Source organism: Ctenopharyngodon idella, chromosome 24 (assembly GCF_019924925.1).
Source record: "Ctenopharyngodon idella isolate HZGC_01 chromosome 24, HZGC01, whole genome shotgun sequence".
NCBI classification, from domain to species: Eukaryota; Metazoa; Chordata; class Actinopteri; order Cypriniformes; family Xenocyprididae; genus Ctenopharyngodon; species Ctenopharyngodon idella.
The window spans coordinates 24,193,602-24,216,930 of NC_067243.1; the positions used below are offsets into that span (position 1 = coordinate 24,193,602).

The 23,329-nt window shown below is 39.3% G+C and overlaps 1 protein-coding gene across 1 annotated transcript in view; it reads right to left on the minus strand.

Annotated features, from left to right (window-relative positions):
- Positions 1-23,329, minus strand: part of nup160 (nucleoporin 160) — a 65,697-nt gene that overhangs the window by 34,637 nt on the left and 7,731 nt on the right. Inside the window, exons 4-12 of the mRNA XM_051883889.1 lie at positions 18,259-18,484; positions 14,717-14,792; positions 14,505-14,619; positions 14,093-14,332; positions 13,909-14,006; positions 2,197-2,281; positions 1,540-1,608; positions 1,058-1,141; positions 811-981 (exon numbers count right to left, since the gene is read on the minus strand). Coding sequence (XP_051739849.1) covers positions 811-981; positions 1,058-1,141; positions 1,540-1,608; positions 2,197-2,281; positions 13,909-14,006; positions 14,093-14,332; positions 14,505-14,619; positions 14,717-14,792; positions 18,259-18,484 — 1,164 coding nt within the window. The remainder of the gene's footprint in view (positions 1-810; positions 982-1,057; positions 1,142-1,539; positions 1,609-2,196; positions 2,282-13,908; positions 14,007-14,092; positions 14,333-14,504; positions 14,620-14,716; positions 14,793-18,258; positions 18,485-23,329) is intronic.

The following is a 23,329-nucleotide window of genomic DNA, read 5'->3' on the forward strand; positions in this document are numbered from 1 at the left end:
CACGCGAGAGAACAACTTTAATCCTAGCACATTGATGTACTATATACAATTAGTAACTATGTCAAATTAATGCCCTTTAATGCATACTGTATGTGTAACTATAGCATGACCAAAATGTGATTCCCCGCATGCAGACTTACCAGACTACTAAATGCACTGCTGGTTGCAGTGCTTACTTGGATACATTCAATAAAGAAATAATCTAAGATTAGTGGGATTATTAGAAAGTACAGATGTCAATGAAACAATTCCCAAAAACCAAAAACAAAAGTAATATTTCTGCATTATTATATCTGACAGAGCATTTTTAAGTAATTTAAGTATTTGCTGTTTTGCAGTACCAAATTTTTGTAAGCACCAGTCAGGGAGTGCCCTGCACTGGCTGAAGAATCTCATGTAATCCATATTCAAATACAGATTATTGCTTTAAATAAATAAATGATTAGGTTTCATTTGATTTATTAATCTCATAATTTTACAATTCTGATCAATACTCAGCCAGAGTACTGAGTACAGAATAAAAGGAATTGCAACATGACATTAAGCAGGCTTCAGAAAAAAAAGTTGCTGTTGGTTGAGCCAATATTTCTATGTCAGGCTGATCAGACAATCAAACAGAGCTGTGTATTAATGAAGCATTCAAATTAAGTAAAGCATGGGGCGCTATGGAGCGGAATAGAGAGTAGACAAATTAAGAAAAGCATGTGTACTAAAGAAGTAAAAAAGGGACAATTCTGATATCATTTGACCTACACACACAGACACACTTACTTCACTTCAACAAAATTAAGTGAGGCTGAGATCTGGTACCTTCTTGAGGATGCAGACCATGGCTGTGGAAGGGCTCACATGCAGGGCGAGTGGTGTGGACAGAACGTCCTGGTACTGTAGGCAACATGCGTAAAACTTGGACCAGAACTCCACCTGCAGAAGGCGGTAGTCTTCCTGACAGAACTCGTACTCCGTCACACTGGACTGAAGCTGAACACAATGTTTGATTACATTTTTAATGGTAACACAAGAAATGAACACAAAGGGGAAAACAGCACCACCTTACCTCATTTTCCACTGCGACAGTAACCTCTTTCTTAAGCTCCTCCCATGATAAGTCGGAATATCGCTCTGTGCCTCGTTTGTAAATCTAACCGAAAAGAATCAACTCGTCTTAATGAATGCAAGTATAAACATAGCAGTTTTTCTGTTCATATGGCAGAATGGAGGTTTGGATCAGCATGTAAAAGTTGCTGCATTGTTGTGGAGGTGATCAGATGAAAATGACGCTCAGGCACCAACATTTCAGTGTGCTTAGCTCTCTGATGTGTCGTCTGTGGTTAAAAACTGTACAATGTACATTAACTTTTCCTGTAATGCAAACTGCTTAATCAATCATTTACCTCCTGAAAAAGTATTTGGGGACCTTGATTTTTCTGATATTTTCTGGGAAGAATATTTAAAGGAAATGGACTCTGGGAACTTTCATTGAATACCCCCTGCTCTATGACCCATTAAGAGTGAATTAAAGTAAATTGAGATTTTTACCTGTAAAGCTTTAATGATGGCTGAGGCTGTGAAGCGCAGCGGTGAAAAAAGTACATCAAGATAGATTTCCTGTTTAAAAACAACATTGTTTAAAGGAACACAAAAATGGCACAATTTATGACACACCAGTTTCAGCGTTCACATCAAGGGGGAAAAAAAGGTGAGAACATTGCGTGGGGCGGGGTCATACTCTGTATGAAATTTTTGAAAAGACATTTGCTTTACATGCTCATTTGTAGTTACTTTAAGGGATTTTTTTTAAAAAAAATTATTACCTTACATGTCCATTTTTTTCCACAACAACAAAACACATATAGAGAGACAGTTTTTAAAGTAAAGAGTAAAGGAAACACTGTACAGTACTTTCTAAAACAATCAGTTCTTTATTTACCCTTGTAAGTTCAGAAGTCCCCCTCCCATAAAACACTTTCTCATTAGCTATGTTTCCATCCACCTGTTTTTATACACATTTTGGGATATCGCATAAAAAAAAAAAAAAAAATGCTAGATGGAAATGCCCAGATGTGCATAAATTCAAAAAATTCTTAAAAAACTTAAGCGCTCAAATGAGTAGGATAAATATTTATGCGACACAAAAACATGAGCATAAACTACTACTGAAAAGTGAGGAGTTTGCATCTATGTAAATACACTTACCCGTGGGTCTTGGTCTTCACCAATGTGAACTTCCTCCTCTGGTGATGGCTGGACAAACACCTGGTTCCACATGCCTGTTGTGTTACTACATTTTAAAACGTAAGTGGCAAAGTCACACAAAATTCAGCAAATATTTATTGATATATATTGTGTTTTTTTTGTTTTCTAAAAAGACTTAAAATTGAACTACTCTAATCTCTATGAAACAAACCACTTTAATGAAATATTGCATAAAACTTTGCACAGATAACAAGCTTCAGATTTATAAAATCACATACATACACATATACATATATATATATATATATATATATATATATATATATATATATATATATATATATATATATATATATAAATATAAATATATAAATAAAATAGCCTGTACAAAAATCCCCTTATAAAATCACTCAGTGAAAGACTGTCCATACATTCATCACCACCCAGTGTCCTCCCTGATATAACCATATATGACGCTTACAATGCCTAGTTCCACTATGCATAACTTCATCTGCATAGAATTTCCACATATTCCCATCCATGTTATACAACCACTTTAAATTGTAATAGATAAAAATGCCACCCGTAGCAAAATTGCATTAATAAAAAATCATTTTCCTATTCAGGATCCTGTCTTTTTTTTTAAGCATCAGTGAAACTAAATACATTTGCCATGAGAAGCAAAATTATACAATGCTGGGTACACACTAAAAGATTTTTGAAAAATTATAAGATTTTCAAAATGTGAGAGACCACAAACATGAGGACAAAAAAATCCTAGATTTAACCGTTTTGCTCCTATAGTGTGTGGTGTGCCGTGATGTGACAAAGACAGCACACCACACACGAACAGATTTTCAACAAGAGTCCTGACTATGAACACGGGAAATCTCGCAAAATCTCTCGAGACTTTAGAATAAACATGACGGACGAAAGGCAGGAAGAAACTGCGGTGATAGTGATTGGAATGGTTTTGGTATGTTTTACAGGACACGTTGTATAAACACTCGTGCTGTTGCCACAAATCAACAAGCTGATCCTCCATCTCTGCTGTCCAAATCCATTTAACTTATGCTTCCGTCTTCTGACAGCTCGCTTTCTGATTGGATATTGTTTAGTTTCACATCATAATCGCCAGAGAGTGCACGCGTTTGTCCTCTGGGTTCCCCCCACACATCAGGATTTCTGTTCGTAAATATTCAACACGCGATCGGGGCGTTCTTCCGAGCAGATTCAGTCACTATTAACACACCTCACACCACAGGAAAATCTGATAAGATAATCTGTAGAACCATCAAGATAATTGGGACATTAGGATTGTAGGAAGGGGAGAAATCTGCCCAAAATCAGCCCGATTATCTTGTGGTGTATACCAAGCATAAGATGCTACATTTACAGAAAAGTGTATTTTTCTCATTCATTTTTCAAGGCAAAATATTTTTTAATTGTTTTAAAGGGGACCTATTATGCAAAATTCACTTTTACATGGTGTTTGAACATGAATGTGTGTCAGCAGTGTGTGTAAACAACCACCCTATAATGGTGCTCTAACTCCTTTTTTATAATCCCCATAAATCAGAAACAGTGTCTCAAAACAAGCTGTTCTAGTTTTCTCCCTACTGTGTCACCAGTCGTGGACGGGGCTTGCCCTACTGTGATGTCAATCTCTGCCCTATTAGCATAGATCCTGCCCTGAGCAGGGCTCCAGACAAAAAAAAATTCATTAAGGAGCCATTGGCTCCTATAGGTGGCAAAAACAGGCGCCAAATAATTTTTTAAAAAGCCACACAACAATGAACTTAAAATTTTAAATCACTTACTTTTACTCATCCTGTTGTTTATATATGTCCCCTTTACAGTTTCAGCTTTTTCATCTTGTGACTTTTCTGGTAAATTAATGTCACTATTTTCACTTAATACTATTATAGTTTTTGTTAATATTTTGAATCCGATTAGATTTTTATATTTTTTGCTTTCATTTTTTGTTAAGTTTTATTTTATTCTATTTTTTGTTTTTTTTTTGTTGTTTTTAAACATGTCTGTTTAGTTTGTATAGATTTTTATTTTAGTATTAACATTTATTTCAAGCAATAAAAATGTTTTTAATGGTTTTAGTTAACTATAATAACCCTGATGCTAGAAACATCTTTATATTGAATAATATGTGTCAAATAATGTTCTTAGTCCTTCCTTCCTGATGCTACAACGGTTTACTTTGAATCAAATGAAAATAAATATATGGAAATAAATATATAAATATATTACATTTGGTTTGTGTAACCAAATAACAAACAGGGGCAACTGATATATACATACTGCTTGACTTTGATTACTTTGAAATACAGCAGGACTCTTATTTTGAAATGTCTTTTGCTGCTCATTCAAGTTCAGATGAGGATTAAAAAAAAAATTACGTTGCTACAAACGTTGACAACACAATATAATATAAATAATATAAAGTAAACTTTGTGATAATTGATCAGCATTAGTTCATATGCAATCGTTTGATAAATGTGCGCTAATCATTGAATGCGAGCTGCTCTGAAGAACGCGCAACAGCGCCATCTGTTGACATGCAGCGCTCACATTTATTTAATGAAATTAATAATAATCGCATTAGAGAGTATCGTGATTTGTTTTTCCATCCACAAAATATAAGACGCCTTAAAATGATCGTTTATACTCTTGTTATACTGTTTAAGGCACTGAAGACTTTTAATGACCTTAAATTGATCTGATGAGCATGAGCTGAGTGGAATAATGAAAGTGATCAGCATGATTGATGTTCAAAACGGTAAGCACGCGCTGCATTGTGTGTGTATCTGCAGTCTGTAGAGCCGGTTTCCCCTTTTGAATGACGAATATAGACAAATTTATATTAAGAAATATGCAGTTGTCTCCTTTACACAGGAGCAGAACGGTGTGTTCAAATGCAGCTGTTTTGCACTGACGTAGGCGACGCGAGGCCACAACACAGTCGTCTTTTATCAGCTCTAGTTCTTTGGCGTCTGTTTGGTGTGCGAAATCAAATTTTTCCCTACCTGTTCATATTTCGGCACTCTAACTCAGTGAAACACACGCAGCAGCTCATTTAGTTACGTCAACACAGCAAATTATGTGATAGGCTACTGGTCACGGAACAAGAAAATAACATGCAATTTTATAGTCATAACGTGTGAATTTGTATGGTCGCCAATGGCGACTTCGGCAAAAATATCACTCGCAAATTCATATTTTTAGTCGCAAATGACCGTTTTAGGCGCAGTCTGGAGCCCTGCTGAGTAAGCTGCACACAGTCCGCATTGATTATATCCTCGTTAGAGCAACTACTAGGGCCCTATGAAATTTTTATTTTTTTCCAAATTCCGTTTTTTCCGTTTTAATTTTTCTGGATTCCGTTTTTTTTTTTTTTTTCATTTTAATTTTTTGGACTCGATTTTAATGGTTAAATAAATTTTAATAATCAAAAAATGTCTAATTAATTGAATTCTTAAAAACAACAAATTTATTAATTAATTTTTATTTTTTATATTTTTTGTTTTTTCAGAAATTCTGTTGTGTATTTTTCTGGCAATCAAATGAACAGATAACATTAATTTAATTTATCTTTTAATCATGAAATTAAACTTTTTTTTAATCAAACAAAGTGCTGCACAACAGAGCTTTACTGTTAAAATTAAAACATGGAAGAAAAACTGAGATTGTTCCTTAAAAATATAGTTTTAATAATTTATTATTATTTTTAAGTCTATTAGTGTTAGTATTATTATTACATTGAAACGTATCCAAATTCTACAGTACAACAGTAATATGTTCTGTCAAGTCAAATCGAACTTTAATTTTGACGGGTTGCCAAGAGCTTTGAGTTTCTTTGTGTTTATGGTATGAAGATAGATTTTCTCAAATAAAGCGATAAAATGCTGATGAAGTGACTCAGAGTAGCTCTGGAGATGAATTTTGTGCGTTCATGTCCTCATATAGTGAGGCGACAGAGGATGAAAACACCGCCAGCATCACACGTGCTTCAGTGTGTGTGTGTGTGTGTGTTTATGTGAGGTAAATGAAACCGCGCTTCTGCGGCATTAATTTCAGAGACACACAGACATGCAGGATTCATATTTAAATAGTTGTGCAGGACTGTGTTGATTTAGATTTTGATGGGACTTATTTTATGTATATCTACTCTGAGGACTTTAATTTTGAAATGCAGTCACAATTAGCCTCTTAGTTCAGGAAGCAGGAAGTACCAGTTGTACTGCAGAAGTTCAGAAAAATTGTGGTAGCTGTGACATCCCCAAACATCATCTTTCTTTGCATCTGTTAAACGCAATGTCTGTAAGTACACAGTGTTCATTTATTGTGTGATATGTTTAAGAAGGTTATTTTGATTTTTTGATGTACATTTTCTTGGTTTATTTAACCTTACTTTATCATCAATCTGTAATCTTTCAATTTCATACTTAGTAATATTGTCTTTTGTATATTTTTACAGTTTCACAGTTGAATCATAAACTTCATAAACGACTTGATGTCTCCAGTGAAGTTTTTTGAGTCACTGTTTAACTTACTGGATAGTTAGATGCTAGAGAATTCTAACAAGGCCAGTACAGTGAAAAGACATTAATATAACAGACTGAGAAGGACGCTCAAGAATTGTGTGGAATCAAGATTTAGACATTCCAAAGACTCTGTCACATCAATCTGATTTTTCTGCATATCAAGTCCTATATAAGCATGGCAGAAGGTCGGACAGGCTCAGCAGATCTTAAAGGCACAGCCGAAGAGGTGCACTCTGTCAGCGCACATTCCTCAAAAGCATCCAGTCATTCCTCAAGAGCATCCAGTTGTCACTCAAGTGCCAGCATAGCGGTTTTCAAAGCAAGAGCAAAAGCAGAAGCCGCGCAAGCCAGAGCAGCGCACGCTAAAAGAAAAATAGAATTGAAAGTTGAACAGGCGCGTCTTCAAGCAACACTGGAGGCTTTGCAAGAGGAAAAAGAAAAAGATGCTGCTTTAGCAGAAGCTCATGTACTGGAGGAAGCATTGTTAGAAACGGAGCGTAGCGCAGCCAGTAGAGTATCAGTTCCTGTTCCCATCGAGGACAGTCGAAGTCGAACAGCAGATTATGTGAAAACACAATCTAAGGTCAGTAGTGGTACACTGCCATCTAGTGGAGGGAAAGAAATGCAACCAGCAGTTCAAGCTTCTCACATTGTAAGTCCAATTAAAAGTGAGTCAGATTTTAAGGACTTACCAATTGGTTCACAAATTATGGATTTTGGTGCAGACATGTCTCAGAATGTCACCAGAATGCAGTCTCCTTATCACTACCAAATGCAGAGTAGACCTCCTGATAAAGAAGATTCTTTGTCCATTACCTATGACCTCGCAAAGTATCTAGCTCGTACGCAGCTTGTGTCAGCAGGGCTTACTTATTTTGATGACAAGCCCATTAACTACTGGGCATGGAAATCATCTTTCCAAGGTGCTATTTCTGGTCTTGGTCTTTCTCCTACAGAAGAGCTTGATCTCTTAATTAAATACCTGGGTAGAGAATCTTCTGAGCATGCACGGAGACTGAAAGCTGTTCATATCAGAAATCCATCAGCTGCGCTGATAATGACATGGCAGAGACTTGAGGAAATATACGGTTCTCCAGAAGCAATTGAACATGCTCTTTTTGCTAAACTTGAAAACTTTCCCAGAGTGACAAACAAAGACCCACAAAAGCTTCGAGATTTAGGAGATATCCTCTCAGAACTAGAAGCTGCTAAGCTTGAAGGATACTTACCAGGTCTGGCATACTTGGACACTTCTAAGGGAGTGAATCCTATTGTGGAGAAACTTCCATATAATATTCAAGAAAAGTGGATGTCATTTGGATCCAAATATAAGCAAGAATATCATGTTGCTTTTCCACCTTTCTCAGTGTTTGCAAATTTTGTTCGTTCAGAAGCAAAAGCATGTACAGATCCGAGTTTCAGTACATTTCCTCACACAAAATATGAGAAAGGAGAAAGATTTGAGAGACAAAGACAAATGCCAATATCTGTTCACAAGACTCAAGTTAATCCTTCAACTAAAGTAAGATCTGAACAGGAAAAAAGATCAGTTAGCCCGAACAAAAGCTGCCCAATACATGGAAAACCTCATCCATTGAGAAGATGCAGAGAGTTTAGAGAAAAGTCTCTACAAGATAGAATGCAATTCTTGAAAGAGCAGTCTGTGTGTTACCGTTGCTGTTCTTCTACAGACCACCTCGCCAAAAACTGCACCGTAGAAGTTCAGTGCAAAGAGTGTGGTAGTGACCGTCAACCCTCGGCACTTCATCCAGGTCCTGCACCCTGGAAATCTCAGGCATCTACCCCTTCCTCAGACTATGGCGGGGAGAATGACAAATCATCTAGTCATGAGGTTACATCTGAATGCACAGAAGTTTGCAGAGAAGGTCTGAGTGCACGGTCTTGTTCAAAAATTTGTCTAGTTTCTGTCTATCCAGCTGGTCAAAAAGAGAAATCAAAGAGGATGTATGCTATCCTGGATGAGCAAAGCAATCGCTCTTTGGTGAGAAAAGATTTCTTTGACATCTTCAACATCAAAACAAGTCCATTGCCCTACACATTGAAAACATGTGCAGGCCTTCTAGAGACAGCGGGTAGAAGAATTTCTGATTTTGTTGTGGAGTCCATTGATGGAAAGATAAGTCTACCTCTCCCTACTCTTCTAGAATGTAATCAGATTCCAAATAATCGTACAGAGATTCCAACTCCTGGTGTAGCATTCCATCACAGCCACCTGAGACATATTGCACAAGAAATACCACCTCTCGACTGCGATGCTGAGATTCTTCTTTTACTGGGCAGAGACATCCTGCAAGTACACAAAGTACACAAACAAATTAATGGCCCAAATAGCGCCCCCTTTGCTCAAAAACTGGATTTGGGCTGGGTTGTTGTCGGGGATGTGTGTCTCTCAAAGGAGCTCATAGGCCCACTTCAGCTCATACTTTCAAGACTTTCGTCTTAGAAAATGGCCGTCACAGCTTTCTGAGTCCATGCTACAGTCAAATCAAGGTAAAAGAGAAGTTGGATGTTAATCCACAACAGCAGCAGCCTCTGGAATCCACATCTGAGGACTGGTGAAAGCAATGGTGAAAGCATTGGTCATTCAGTTTTCTCTTACACTGTAAATGATCATAAGATGGCTCCATCTGTGGAAGACACTAGGTTTCTCCAGATTATGGACAAAGAGTTTTTTCAGGACAGTGGCAACAGTTGGGTTGCTCCACTACCCTTTCGTGAGCCTAGACAAAGTCTACCCAACAACAAAGACTATGCACTGAAACGTCTTCTTGCGCTGCGACACACTCTGAACAAGCGACCGCAAATGAAAGCACACTTCCTGGATTTTATGGAGAACTTGCTAAAAAAAATGAGCATGCAGAGATTGCACCGTCTCTTCAGCAAGGTCAAGAAGTGTGGTACCTGCCGCTGTTTGGGGTGTATCATCCTAAAAAACCTGACAAAATTAGAGTTGTCTTCGATTCAAGTGCACCATATGAGGGAGTTTCACTGAACAGTGTACTTCTCACAGGCCCTGATTTGAATAACAGCCTGATCGGGGTCCTGATGAGATTCCGTAAAGGGTCTGTGGCTATTACTGCTGACATACAGCATATGTTCCATTGTTTTCTGGTTAGGGAGGACCATAGGAATTATCTTAGGTTCCTGTGGTACAGAAACAATGACCTTGACAGTGAAATCGTGGACCACAGAATGCGTGTGCATGTTTTTGGGAATAGCCCATCACCAGCTGTGGCAATTTATGGTCTAAGGAGAGCGGCCAAAGAACATGAAGAGAGTTTCGACAGTGACACCAGAAAGCTGGTGGAAAAGGAGTTCTATGTTGATGACATGCTGAAATCATGTGCTACACAGGCAGAGGCGATCGACCTTCTCAAGCGTACACAAGAGATGCTTGCAGTGTCTAACCTTAGACTGCACAAGATTATCTCTAACTGTCCAAACGTGATTGAAGCCTTTCCTTTAGAAGATCGTGCTGAGGGCATTAAAGATCTACAACTTTTCTCTAATGGCCTTCCCATCCTACATAGTCTTGGTGTGTCCTGGAATGTTGCAACAGACTCTTTCATGTTTCATGTTTCAGAGGATGACAAGCCTTTCACTCGGAGAGGGGTCCTATCTACCGTAAATGGCTTGTACGACCCTCTTGGATTCCTTGCGCCTGTTACCATACAAGGGAGATTACTGTTGAGAGAACTTACCAAACAAGGTGAGGGCTGGGATTCCCCTTTGCCAGAGGACATGGAGGCTGAATGGAGAAAATGGAAAAATTCCCTTCAAGATTTGAAAGAGCTTCAAATACCACGTGTTTGCACATCCATTCCTCTGACTAATGTCCAGAGTAAAGAACTTTGTGTTTTTGCGGACGCATCAGTTAAAGCCATTGCTGCTGTAGGATACCTGAAGGTGACAGATCAACATGGTCACACGGATGTTAACTTCTTATTTGGAAAATCCAAATTAGCACCACAGCCAGACATTACTGTCCCAAGACTGGAGTTGTGTGCTGCTGTATTAGCAGTGGAGATTGCAGAGATGATTGTAGAGGAGATGGACATGACCTTTGATCACATCTGGTATTATACTGACAGTAAAGTAGTACTAGGCTACTCAACGAATCCATAAATCCAGTTCACCTGCACAATGGCGATATGTTCCCATAGGACTTAACCCAGCAGACCATGGATCCAGATCTGTGCCTGCAGCACTCTTGGGTACCAGTTCATGGCTCACGGGCCCACACTTCTTGCATAATTCTCAGCTTCGATCTGAATCGCGAGAATCATTTGAGCTTGTGGATCCAACCTCAGATTCTGAAATACGCCCACAAGTGTGTTCGAACCTTACTGAAGTTCCAAATTTCACATGGAACTTTGCGAGATTCAGCAGATTCTCTAACTTTAACACTCTTATAAGAGCAATAGCACGTCTGATTCACATTGCCAATTCTTTCTCCAAACGTTCACAAGATGATAGTTGCAGAGGATGGCATATCTGCAGCAAAGGTCCATCTGAAGAAGAGCTGGAGAAAGCAAAAATTTTTGTTTTGAAGGGTGTGCAATACGAGAGTTATCCAACGGAGATTAAGAGCATCACTGCAACTCACAACCTTCCTCGTAAGAGTGTGTTGAGGAAACTATCTCCTGTACTTGACAGCAACGGCTTACTTCGAGTAGGGGGGTCGTATTAAAAGGTCTGATCTGGAAACTTGTGAAGTTATCCCTATTATCGTCCCGGGTACACATCATGTGGCAACAATGATTGTGCGACATTATCATGAGGCTGTGAAACATCAAGGCAGACACTTTACAGAAGGTGCTGTCAGAGCTGCTGGATTTTGGCTAGTAGGAGGTAAGAAGTGCATACGTGGTCTGCTTTTTAAGTGTGTAACATGCAAGAAGCTGCGAGGGAAGACTGAACATCAGCAGATGTCAGATTTGCCAGTGGAACGGTTGACAGTAGCTCCACCCTTCACCTATGTGGGTGTTGATGTCTTCGGACCATGGGAAGTGACTGCCCGTAAGACCAGAGGAGGTCAAGCTAATTCCAAGAGGTGGGCAGTTATGTTTCATGTATGTGCATGAGAGCCATCCACATTGAAGTAATTGAAGCAATGAGCTCTAGTAGTTTCATCAATGCCTTAAGGAGATTTTTTGCGATCAGAGGTCCAGTTAAACAACTACACTCGGATCGTGGCACAAATTTCGTTGGAGCGTCTCGGGAACTCAAAATGGATGAATCTTGTGTCAGTTTAGGGGATGTGCAGAAATATCTGAAAGAACAGCATTGCACCTGGATATTCAATCCACCTCATGCCTCTCATATGGGTGGTCACTGGGAGCGAATGATCGGGATTGCTCGTCGCATTCTTGATTGCATGCTGCTTAATGAGAAATCTTCCCGTCTCACACATGAGGTCTTGACCACGTTCATGGCGGAAGTTACTGCGGTGATGAATTCACGGCCTTTAATCCCTGTGTCCTCCGACCCAGAATTTCCCTTTATTCTCACCCCTGCTACTCTTTTGACACAAAAGACAGTTGGAACACCTCCCCCACCTGGAGACTTTGAGAATAATGAGTTGCTTAAAGAACAATGGAAACAAGTACAAAGGTTAGCTGACATCTTCTGGACAAGATGGAAAAAGGAATACCTTAGTACCTTGCAATCCCGACGAAAGTGGCAAGACAGAAAAACTAATTTGAAAGAAGGGGATATTGTCTTGGTAAAGAACATCCAAGTTAACAGAAATGAGTGGCCAATGGCAATCGTTGTGAAAACGTCACCAAGCAAAGATGGATTGGTAAGGAAAGTGGATGTTAAAGTGACTAAGGATGGCATTCAAAAAATCCTGTCACGTCCCATCTCCGAACTTATCCTCCTACTGTCACCTGATGATAAGTTATAAATTGATTTGGGATTCTTAAAATCCCAGACGGGGAGTGTGCAGGACTGTGTTGATTTAGATTTTGATGGGACTTATTTTATGTATATCTACTCTGAGGACTTTAATTTTGAAAAGCAGTCACAATTAGCCTCTTAGTTCAGGAAGCAGGAAGTACCAGTTGTACTGCAGAAGTTCAGAAAAATTGTGGTAGCTGTGACATCCCCAAACGGTTTAATATTAATATTTAATAAAGCGGTTTAATATTCACAGACACTAGTCTATATCGTGATTTAATTTAAGTGTACTGACCTGCTTTTTATTCATTCATCAAAAATTTGACAAATTCCGTGACATTCCGCGTTATATAGTAAATTCCGTGTTATATAGTAAATTCCGTTTTTATGAATGGATTCCGCGAATCCGTCCGCGTTTTCTGCATCGTGGAAATCATAGGGCCCTAAACTACTGATAAAATGCTGAGCTACGTAAACATTATAACTGTTCTGTTTTTGGATGTAGTAATGAACATAAGAGTCTCCATAAACTCCCAGCCTCTGAGCCACTGAGAACGCAGTGGATTCATTTCATCTATGAAGGGGAATGTGCCCGAGAAATTAGCTATATTCGTATGTTTGTGCAAATAATTTTACACCGGACTGCTTTGCAAACGAGGGTCAGTTCAATGCTGGATTTGGATTGGTTGATTTTAATTTCTGACAGTCATTTTGGCAGCATATTGTATAGCCAAGTATAACTACGGAAATCTTGAGGCAATGGGACTTGTGTTTGAATGTATATCGGGAAGAGAAGCAGTACAGTTTTCTGTTTCAGCAGCAGTATTTGAAAATCGACTCTTTTGCCCTTTGCTTTAACACTGTAAAACTAATTTTTACATCCAGGAGCAATGCAACAGTGGCATCTTTTTTGTCTTCTGATGCCCTGTGTTTTCCATTTTTCACTGTCTCTGACTTTATCTTTTACTATCTGTCCTCCACTATCTGTCTTTAACCGTCTCTATTTTTATCTCACATTTATCGTGTTTGTTATATAATTTTTGATTAGATTGGAAATCCATTTACTAAATAATATTAACTTTACTGACTGCTTCATTTCCACTTTAGTTCATAGATTAAGTAGGCTATTTCAAATGGATAGCTTATACAGACTATTTTAATCGGTTAAAAACTAAACGGTTAAAAAATATTTGAATGAAATTAGTTAAAAATCAAACTCTGCATTACTCACTGCTCAAAACTGATGTACTTCACCACAGTCTGGTTGTCATTATCCAGCCAAACAGCCCAAATATCAGTCGGCGTCAAGACAAAATCCACTAGTGTCTCCTGTTTCACACACACACATTTACTTTTAAGTACACTTCCATCACTAATCATATAAAGGATTCAATGTTTACTGTACTGAACCCTACCTGTGTTGAAAATAGTGTTGAGATATGATCCAGGCTGTAGCGATTGTTCTCATTGGCCACCAGCTGCAGCACACAGAACTGACTGCGTTTGGGCACTGCGAGGTAGATGGCGAGACACAGACCGGTGGATGAGGAGAAGAAGAGTCGGAGCTTATGAGCTTGTGCTGGAGAAGCCTTCACATCCCCACGACCCACGGGCATATACTCCAGCATATCAGTCACCAAAAGACACATCTGATGCTGAGAGACAAACAATTTATACATCAATGTGACTGGCATGAAACTAGCTACTGGAGTCAAATGCACACAAGGTGACACATGCTGTACCTGTTGCTGACATTTAAAGACACAGCAATTACATCTTGATACGTGAATTAAGTTGGGTGCATGGATAACCTGGAGTCAAACTGACCTTAAATGACCACATCCGCAGCTTATGATCTTGACACAGGGCGAATACAAAAGTGTCATCCTCTAGCTGGTGGACAGCTAGACTGATGGCTAGATCAGACGTGCTCTGATCTCCCCTGTGAATGGGATCATATGTTTAAACAGTTTCTGTTCTGTTCTAGGTTGTGTTTGATTTATTTAACATTTAAATTTAATGCAAAAGAAATAATGTACCTAATAGCAGTGGGCATCCAGCCGGCCAACCGCTGCATCATTGAACTCTGCTTTAACTCCAAAATTGACACAGTCCCTTTTTGAAACAGAAAGTGGAATCATTTACTCATGCTCATCCTTCAGAACACAAATGTAAATATTCTTAATATTCTCTATTTTTGTAAAAAGTGAAAAAGTACAAAAAGACTTATGTCCTCCATATGAAGCAAACAGTTTAATCCAAGTCTTCTGAAGAGAAACTTGATCAACACACTTAGAGCTCATCAAATATGGTAAACACAGAAGCAACCATGCGAGAACAAACCTCATTGGTTCTAGCGAGCCAAGCAAGCATGGTTGAGCTTCTAAAACGTATACCATACTTGACGATCGCTATGTATTTACACTGATCAATGTTTATATATAAATAAAAGGCTTAGTTAAAGGGATAGTTCACCCAAAAACTAACATTCTGTTGACGGGTTGAGTCAAAGTCTGTCATCAAAATCTTCTGGTTTAATTCCCTCCCAGAAGCATCTCACATGATTGCGTTCCCAAACACCAGCATCCGAACGCAAGTTACCATTGCGTTTCGTCTGCATGCTCTGAGACACAAGTCATTTATGATGTAGGAAAATTATGATGCAGCAACTTCCATTTTTATTACAGATATTTGCGCCAATTTCCCAGGAAGTGACAATTTTGTTCACTCAAACACATGTGATGGAAACTGTGCTTTATTTGCAACTTTGGGTGGAAACACCGCTATTGATAATTTTTTGGGTGAACTATTCATACAACTTCATTGTGTTGTTTAAAGGAACTATCAGTTTTACTGACATTAACCTTTTGATGAAATTCAATATTCTGTAATTAAAAAAAAAGAAAAAAAGAAAAAAAAAAAAAAGAAGCAAGAACACATTTCTACATGCTACATTTTTATAAGGGCAAAATTTAAGACCTTAACAAACATGAATGCTCTTTACTGAATTTACAAATATTCTATTTTTTACAAATTACGTTCAGAAGACTTATATACCAGATGAGTCTTAAACCCGGGAACACACCAAGCCAACGATCGTCTGTCAGGCAACACCGGACAGTTAAGCGCCGGCCGACGACGTTTTCCCGTTTTTTTTTTTTTTGGCTGTAGTCGGACGCCATCGGGGGTTTTTGGGACGATTCAGCATGTAGAATCAGTGTCGAGAGAGAGAGAGAGAGAGAGAGAGAGAGAGAGAGAGAGAGAGAGAGAGAGAGAGAGAGAGAGAGAGAGAGAGAGAGAGAGAGAGAGAGAGAGAGAGAGAGAACGAACTCTGATTGGCTGTTCAGTTTAGTTAAGTCGAAGCGCAAAAATAATAGCAAAACAGTGAGCAAATAAGTTTACGGTTTGTGACAGTCGGCTGTAGTTCTCTGTGTGTTCACGTGCATTTTTTTTTGCCTTGACGCAGGTGACGCGATGTGACAACACAGTCGACTTTCATCAGTGCTAGTCCTTTGGTGTCGGTTTAGTGTGTCCTACCCTTATGGATAATATGCTACTGTTGTGTCCTTTTTGGAGTTTGAAATTTAACAAAAACAGCTTCATCACAATGTCTTCTATTGTGTTCCAAAGAAGAAAGTCATACAAGTTTGAAACATGACAAGTGTCTACGCCAATCATGCCAGGTGACAGCTCACAGCTCACACGCCATGCTGCAATGGCTTGAGACTGTTTACACTAAACAAATCCATCTGTCCTTTTGGCAGAAGCGAATGCATGTACAGCTGTGGCCAACTGACAGTGACAAATTTTGTGTTTCGCAAAGTTTGCTGCTTCAGTATTTGTAGATTTCCCCCCCCCACATGTTTGTATGGTATATTGTAAAACAATGATAATCATAAGTATTAAAGGCTTTTATTGGCAAAAACATTCAACATCTGCAGAGTCAATATTTACAGTGTTCACCCTTCTTCATGAGCTCTGCAATTCACTCTGGCATCCTGATTGATGAGATCCACTCCTGCCTTATAAGTGCTCAGAGTTGATTACAATTTGTGAACTTCTGCTTGTCCACTCGTCTTTTGAGGACTGACCACAGGTTCTCTCCAGGGAGTTGTCTGGCCATGGATCCAAAATTTCAATGAAATGATCTCAGAGCCACTTCATTATCACTCTTGTCTTGTCACATAGTGTTCCATAATGCTGGAAAATGCATGGATCTTCAACAAATTGCATCTGAATCATTGCTCTTGCAAGATGTTTTGAAACCATTCTTTTTTCATTGCAGTGTTCTTGGGCAGAATTGTTGAGAGGACCCACTCCCTTGGATGAAAAACAACATCACACATTGATGGTCTCAGGATGCTTCAACTGTTGGCTCGACACAGGACTCATGGTAACGTTCAATTTTCGATGTCCCAGACAGTCGGATGGAGGATTCATCAGAGACAATAACTTTGCACCAGTTTTCTGCTCTCCAATCCCTGTACATCCTGCAGAATTTCAGTATGTCCTTGATGGTTTTCTTGGAGAGAAACGGCTTCTTTGCTGTCTTTCTTCACACCAGTTTAAATCTGTTTGCCTCACTGTGTGCATATGCACTTTACTGGTGGTGACACGATTCTGTAGCTACTCCTCAAGAGGAGACAGTCCTGGCACTTGCTTAATTTCCTTGCATGTGAGATCTTGATGCAAAGTGATGATGGCTGGACATCTTTCTTTGGAGGTATTTCATTTAGGAAGTAAATTTTTTGGCCAATTAAGCTTTTTGCAATTATTTAAAATGCATCTGATAATCATAATAATCTAGAAACAATGTGAATCAACACCACAACAACTGAAGCAGCAAACTTTGCGAAACAATTTATGTTACTGCCAATACTTGTAGCCATGGCTGTATTATGTCAGCAATAAAACGGGGCATCCATTTACTGCATCGATTAAAATTAGTTCTATTTGCTTTTGATGTGCCGTGCAGCTCACAGCCGGTGTATATTTTTTACAAGTAATTTACCCCTTATTAGACTCCGATATATAAGGGGCAGATAATGCCCCTTGGCATATCACAATTTGAAACTAAGAAACTAAAACTTTAACAAACATGAATATTTATGACTAAGATATGGAATACTTTTTACAACTTTGCATTTAAAAAAAAAAAAAAAAAAAAAGAAAACTAAGGACTCACAGACTAATCAATGCATACAGGATAAAGCTGAGTTCACACTGCCAGTGATTTTGTTGCTGCATGCCGGTGAAGGGCTGGCGGTGAGGTCGCCAGTGGGCGTTTCCACTACTGGTTGCCTAGTAACATTTATGAATGACATTCACGACTTCACTCCTATTAGTTGTCGCTCCCGAAAGTCATTCTTCATCTGCATAAAGTTAAACATATTTCAACTTTGTCACGTCGCTGGACACGCCTATATCCTGTTGCCAACGGTCACTGTCACTTGTGTCACTAGAAATCGCCAGCTCTCAGCTGAAATTAATGTTAATGAAATTCATGTCGCTTTGTCACTGCATGTCGCTGGAAGTGTGAACGCAGCTTTAGACAGATAAAGATCACTGTATAGATACAAACCATCATGATCATGAGGAGGTAACGTGACTATAATAATGCTGCCTGATGGTGAAGCAAGAGCAAATAGTGCTTCCCCCTGATGACTGATCCAGGCGGCAGATGTGGACGGTGCAGTCGACTGTGTTCCTTGTGCAAACGGGAGCATATAACTGTGGGCTGGTTCATTTAAATTCAGCTTCCCAATGTCCGTGAAGATGGACTGCATCTGGAGTTCAGTAACCAGATCCTATAAGAGAAAAAGTCATACAGATTATAGATCATATCCATAAGTAATATTACATTAAGTGATTCCTTCTATGCAAAAAATTCAAAACTTCAGGACATCAGCACTGAAATGGCATAGTCAAATAGGGCTGCAACTAATAGATATATAGGTAAAATTGAAATAATTGACCATTATGATTTTTAACTTAATTGCAAAACTCTAAATGTATGCAGTTAATTTAATATTTTAAATGTATGTAAAAAGACGGAACATATTTTAAATTAATGTAAACAGAAGGAACATAAATATTCTATCAAATTACATCTGTGCATTAAGCCTTGTAGTGTAAAAGCATACTACAGCCCAAAGGCAATGTTTTGAATCCATATGCCCTATCTTGACGCAATCATGCATTTATCATCAGTGAAAATGTCTCTGCTTTTTATTAAGTCACAGCTAACTCTGGATGCCTCTGTCCATATAAGGGATTTCCTGGAACATCATAAGTTATTACTTCTATTAGGGATGTGCATGAGTACGTGAGAGAGATGATCAATCATGAAAACGATAAATGCCGTGACTTTTAAAAATACATTTCTTTTGTTTCTGAAAAATAAATTTTCGCCCAGACCAAAGAAATAAAGTGAAACTATTTATTTTCATGATCAAAGTGATTCCAGGCATCACTGAACACTTTCAAATCCAGTTAAGTGCAAGATGTACAGTGCCAATCTGCCATATACATAACATTAATGAGAACACAAAGAATTTACAACATTGTTACAATAGTGCTTTAGTTGCCCGTTCAAGCGTTATGTGCATCCACAATAGGAGTTACACACTGAGACAAGCACAGTCAATTTCAAGTGCGCATTTGTGTCATTTTGTGCAGATGTAAGTTGTAAAATTACTTTTATGTTGTATATATCTGATTTATCTCACATAGAATGCTTTTGGTTGAGTTTTTTTTTTAACTTAGAGTTTTTTTTAGCTAGCAAAGTGCTTCAGTTTACTGATGTACATTCACTCATCAGTTTCAGCTCAAATGTAATGCCCAGTAGGACTATATTTTAATTAAAAGTGATTCTCGTCATTGCTTTGAAAACGCGCAGGGATGCCTGGAATCACTTGGTAAAGTAGATGAAAATAGTTAAAGGCCCGCTGAAGTGTCTTGGAACGTGCAGCATTATTCAATGTGTCAACGTAATTTCAACTGAAACATGTAGACAGCGATATATCAAACAGCCCCACCCCTTTTTTTAAATCGCCAATAGCGTTTCGTTTATATCACCGCTCGGCCAGAACCGTTAAACTCAGTAAAATCTCTGTTTCCTTTTAATATCTAACCGTTTATCCTCATCTCCTCTTTATCATTTTAAAATACAGCATTCTATGCAGAATTCAAATGGGTCTGATACCTTTCGTGGTCTGAGCCGACTCGCAGATGTGATCCGCTCTGTGCTCGTGTCCCTGGGGCAGAGCAAGACTGTGCTCGCGCTGCGGCAGGTTCATGTTATACTAACGTGACAACGGACTTCATTCGCATCTATGGAAAGCATATTTACACTGTTTGAATCGTTCCTTATTCTCTATATAGTGCACTATGTGCCATTCACCATGTAGAAACTAGTAAATGTGTGAACAAATGACCGATTTCAGCCGCAGCTTCAGTGTCTGTTGATAGTGTAGGAGGGGGCGGGACTTCAGATTCTAGAGAGCATTTGATTAGACAGAAGATTTTAAGAGAAGCTGAAGTGCGATGTGATGTCATGAAAATCCGTGATCCATTTTAGCGTTTTGAATGCTTTTATCTCCTAAATGCGAATTTTGTCATTGTTTTGGAACACACTAGCTTATTCATAACATTAAGGCTAACATATTCATACTAAAAGCTAAAAAACGTATTTCAGGATTTCAGGAGGACTTTAAGAGCAAGATGTGCAGTGCGAATCTGCCAAAACAAAACATTAATCTCTGCAGCCGAAAACATTATCTTCTTGCTGTTTTTTTTTTTTCACGTCACATTCATAATCATTACGTTTGCGGGTGTCCTGTGGCAAGCTTTATGCGCAAGCTTGAGGCTACGTATTATATATAGGCAATTAAAGGTTCATTATTATGATTTATATGGCTTATTAATATACATGTGAGATTAGTCGACTAAATCGCTTAAGTGAGCGACTACTGTGATGTTATGCCCGATAACAACTTTGGTTCCGGTACTGGTTGCGGACCGGGCAGTTCTAGAGTGTGCACCGTGCCAGTGAGATAAACGCTATGTGTGTGCGCAGTGCGCACTTAATAAATAAACAGAAATCACAGCAAGTCTTTGTCCCGTGGCATTTATAACATAACATAGTGTCAGAAATAGGGACTGGCGAACACTGGAGAGTTTGTGTAAAAACGCAAGCGAGACCAGACCCACGGTGAGCGAGACCTGCACAGAGAGTGGCCGAGGGAAGAGCGCACGCGGGCCGAGTGCAGGAAAGCCAAGTGCAGCAGAGCAGCGAAAAGCAGGTCGAAAGGACATCGCTGACACAAAGTAAGAGAACTCAGAGTGTTTTCCTGTCATGGAGAAGTTAAATCCGCCATCGCCTATGCAGCTCGTCGGTAATCTGGCTGATAACTGGAAACGTTTCAAGCAGAGATTCAACATCTATCTTGGTGCTGCTAGTGGTGCAGGTGGAGATGATGAGAAGTTAAAAGCTTCGATCTTTCTGCATGTCATAGGTGAGGTTGCACTGGACATATATAATAGCTTTCAACTTGACGAGGCAAATTTAACACTGACTGTTCTCATGAAAAAGATTGAATACTACTTTGTGCCAAGCAAGAATGTCACATTTGAGAGATACAAATTTTTCTCTGCTGATCAGAAACAAGGAATGACTTTTGATCAATACCTTGCTGAACTGCACGCACTGAGTAAGACTTGTGACTTTGGAGATTTAAGAGATTCACTAGTGAGAGACAATAGTCTGTGGGATTCCTGATAATGGTCTCAGGGAAAGACTGCTACGTGAACCAGCTCTGACATTAGAGAAAGCTGTCAATATGTGTACAGCTGCTGAAATAACATGTGCACAAGCCAAGGAACTGCATAGAGATGATGCTGCAGTGCATGCTGTAAAAAGAGAGAGTCAGCGCACAAAACAGTCAACAAAACAAAGACAGCAAGAGGGTGAAAACTCAGAAAAGTAAGTGTGGCAGATGTGGAGGGACACACATGCTACGATGTTGTCCTGCTTATGGAAAAACCTGCAATAGCTGTGGGAAAAATAATCATTTTGAAAAGTGTTGCAAAGCTGATGTTGCAAAGAAAAAAGTATATGCAGTTGAAGAACTGCCAGAGGAATTCTTTGTTGATTCTGTTCAGACAGACACAGCAGACAAAGCCGAGTGGATCGTACCACTGGCTGTAAATGAGACAATAATTCCATTCAAATTTGATACAGATGCACAAGTTAACCTGTTGTCAATGGATGACTACAAAGCCCTCAAAGTCAAAAACAAAATTCATTCAACGAAAATGAAAGTAACAGGATGCACAGGTGAGGATGTCCCTGTCAAAGGAAGCTGTCTGGTGACTCTGAAACACAAGGGACAACTGTTAAAGACACAAATGCTGATTGTAGAAAAGAGCGTCAAGCCAATTCTGGGACTGAGTACATGTGAAAAACTTGACCTGGTGAGAAGAGTTTGAAGTGACATCGCAGGTTAAAACAGAGGAAACTTCATTCATGGAGGAGTATAAAGATGTGTTTGAAGGACTGGGATGCTTGCCTGGGGAGCACAAAATAAGCATTGATGATACAGTGACTCCGGTGATACATGCATGCAGAAAAGTCCCATTTGCATTGCGTGAAAAACTCAAAGAGGAACTAGCTCGCATGGAGAAGAAAATTGATGAACCAACAGACTGGGTGAGTTCACTCGTCATTGTGCTTAAGAAAAATGGTGCATTGGGAATGTTTCTTGACCTGCGAGACCTCAAGAGCCATAAAACGTAAACACTTCAAACTGTTAACCAGGGAAGAGATCATGTCTCAATTTTCTGGAGCAAAGTGATTCAGTAAGCTGGATGCGTCGTCCGGTTTTTGGCAAATGAAACTTGATGAGGCAAGTTCAAAATTGTGTACCTTCAATACCCCAGAAGGCCGTTGTCGTTTTCTACGTCTCCCGTATGGCATTCTGTTGGCACCAGAAGTGTACCACAAAACAATCCACATAATCTTTGAGCGCCTACCATATAATTGTGTGGGGTTCCAACCGTCAAGAACACGACGCACGATTGAGGCAAGTTCTAGAGCTCACAAGACAGTCCAATCTGAAATTGAACAGAGAGAAATGCGAGTTCGCAGTCAAGAGTCTAACTTTTGTTGGAGATGTTTTTTCTGAGGAAGGTGTCAGGCCAGACCCAAGAAAAACCTCAGCAATAGTCAATATGGAAAGGCCTCAAAATAAGGAGGAAGTGAGAAGATTCCTTGGAATGGTCACGTACCTCGCCAAATTCATTCCCCAGCTGTCAACGCATTCTGCTCTACTCAGATGTCTCCTCGAACAAAAGAATGAGTGGATGTGTGCTCACGAGCAGGAAATGTGCTTTCAAAATCTGAAGCGCATCATTACAGAGGAGCCAGCACTCAGATATTATGACCCACACAAGAGCACACGAATCTCAGCAGATGCCTCACGATATGGCCTAGGTGCTGTGCTTCTGCAGCAACATGGTGCAAGCTGGCAGCCGGTAGCTTACGCATCGAGAGCCTTGACTGGTGCAGAGTCCAACTATGCACAAATAGAGAAGGAACTTTTGGCTTGCACGTATGCTTGCGAAAGATTCCACCAGTATGTCTATGGACAGTC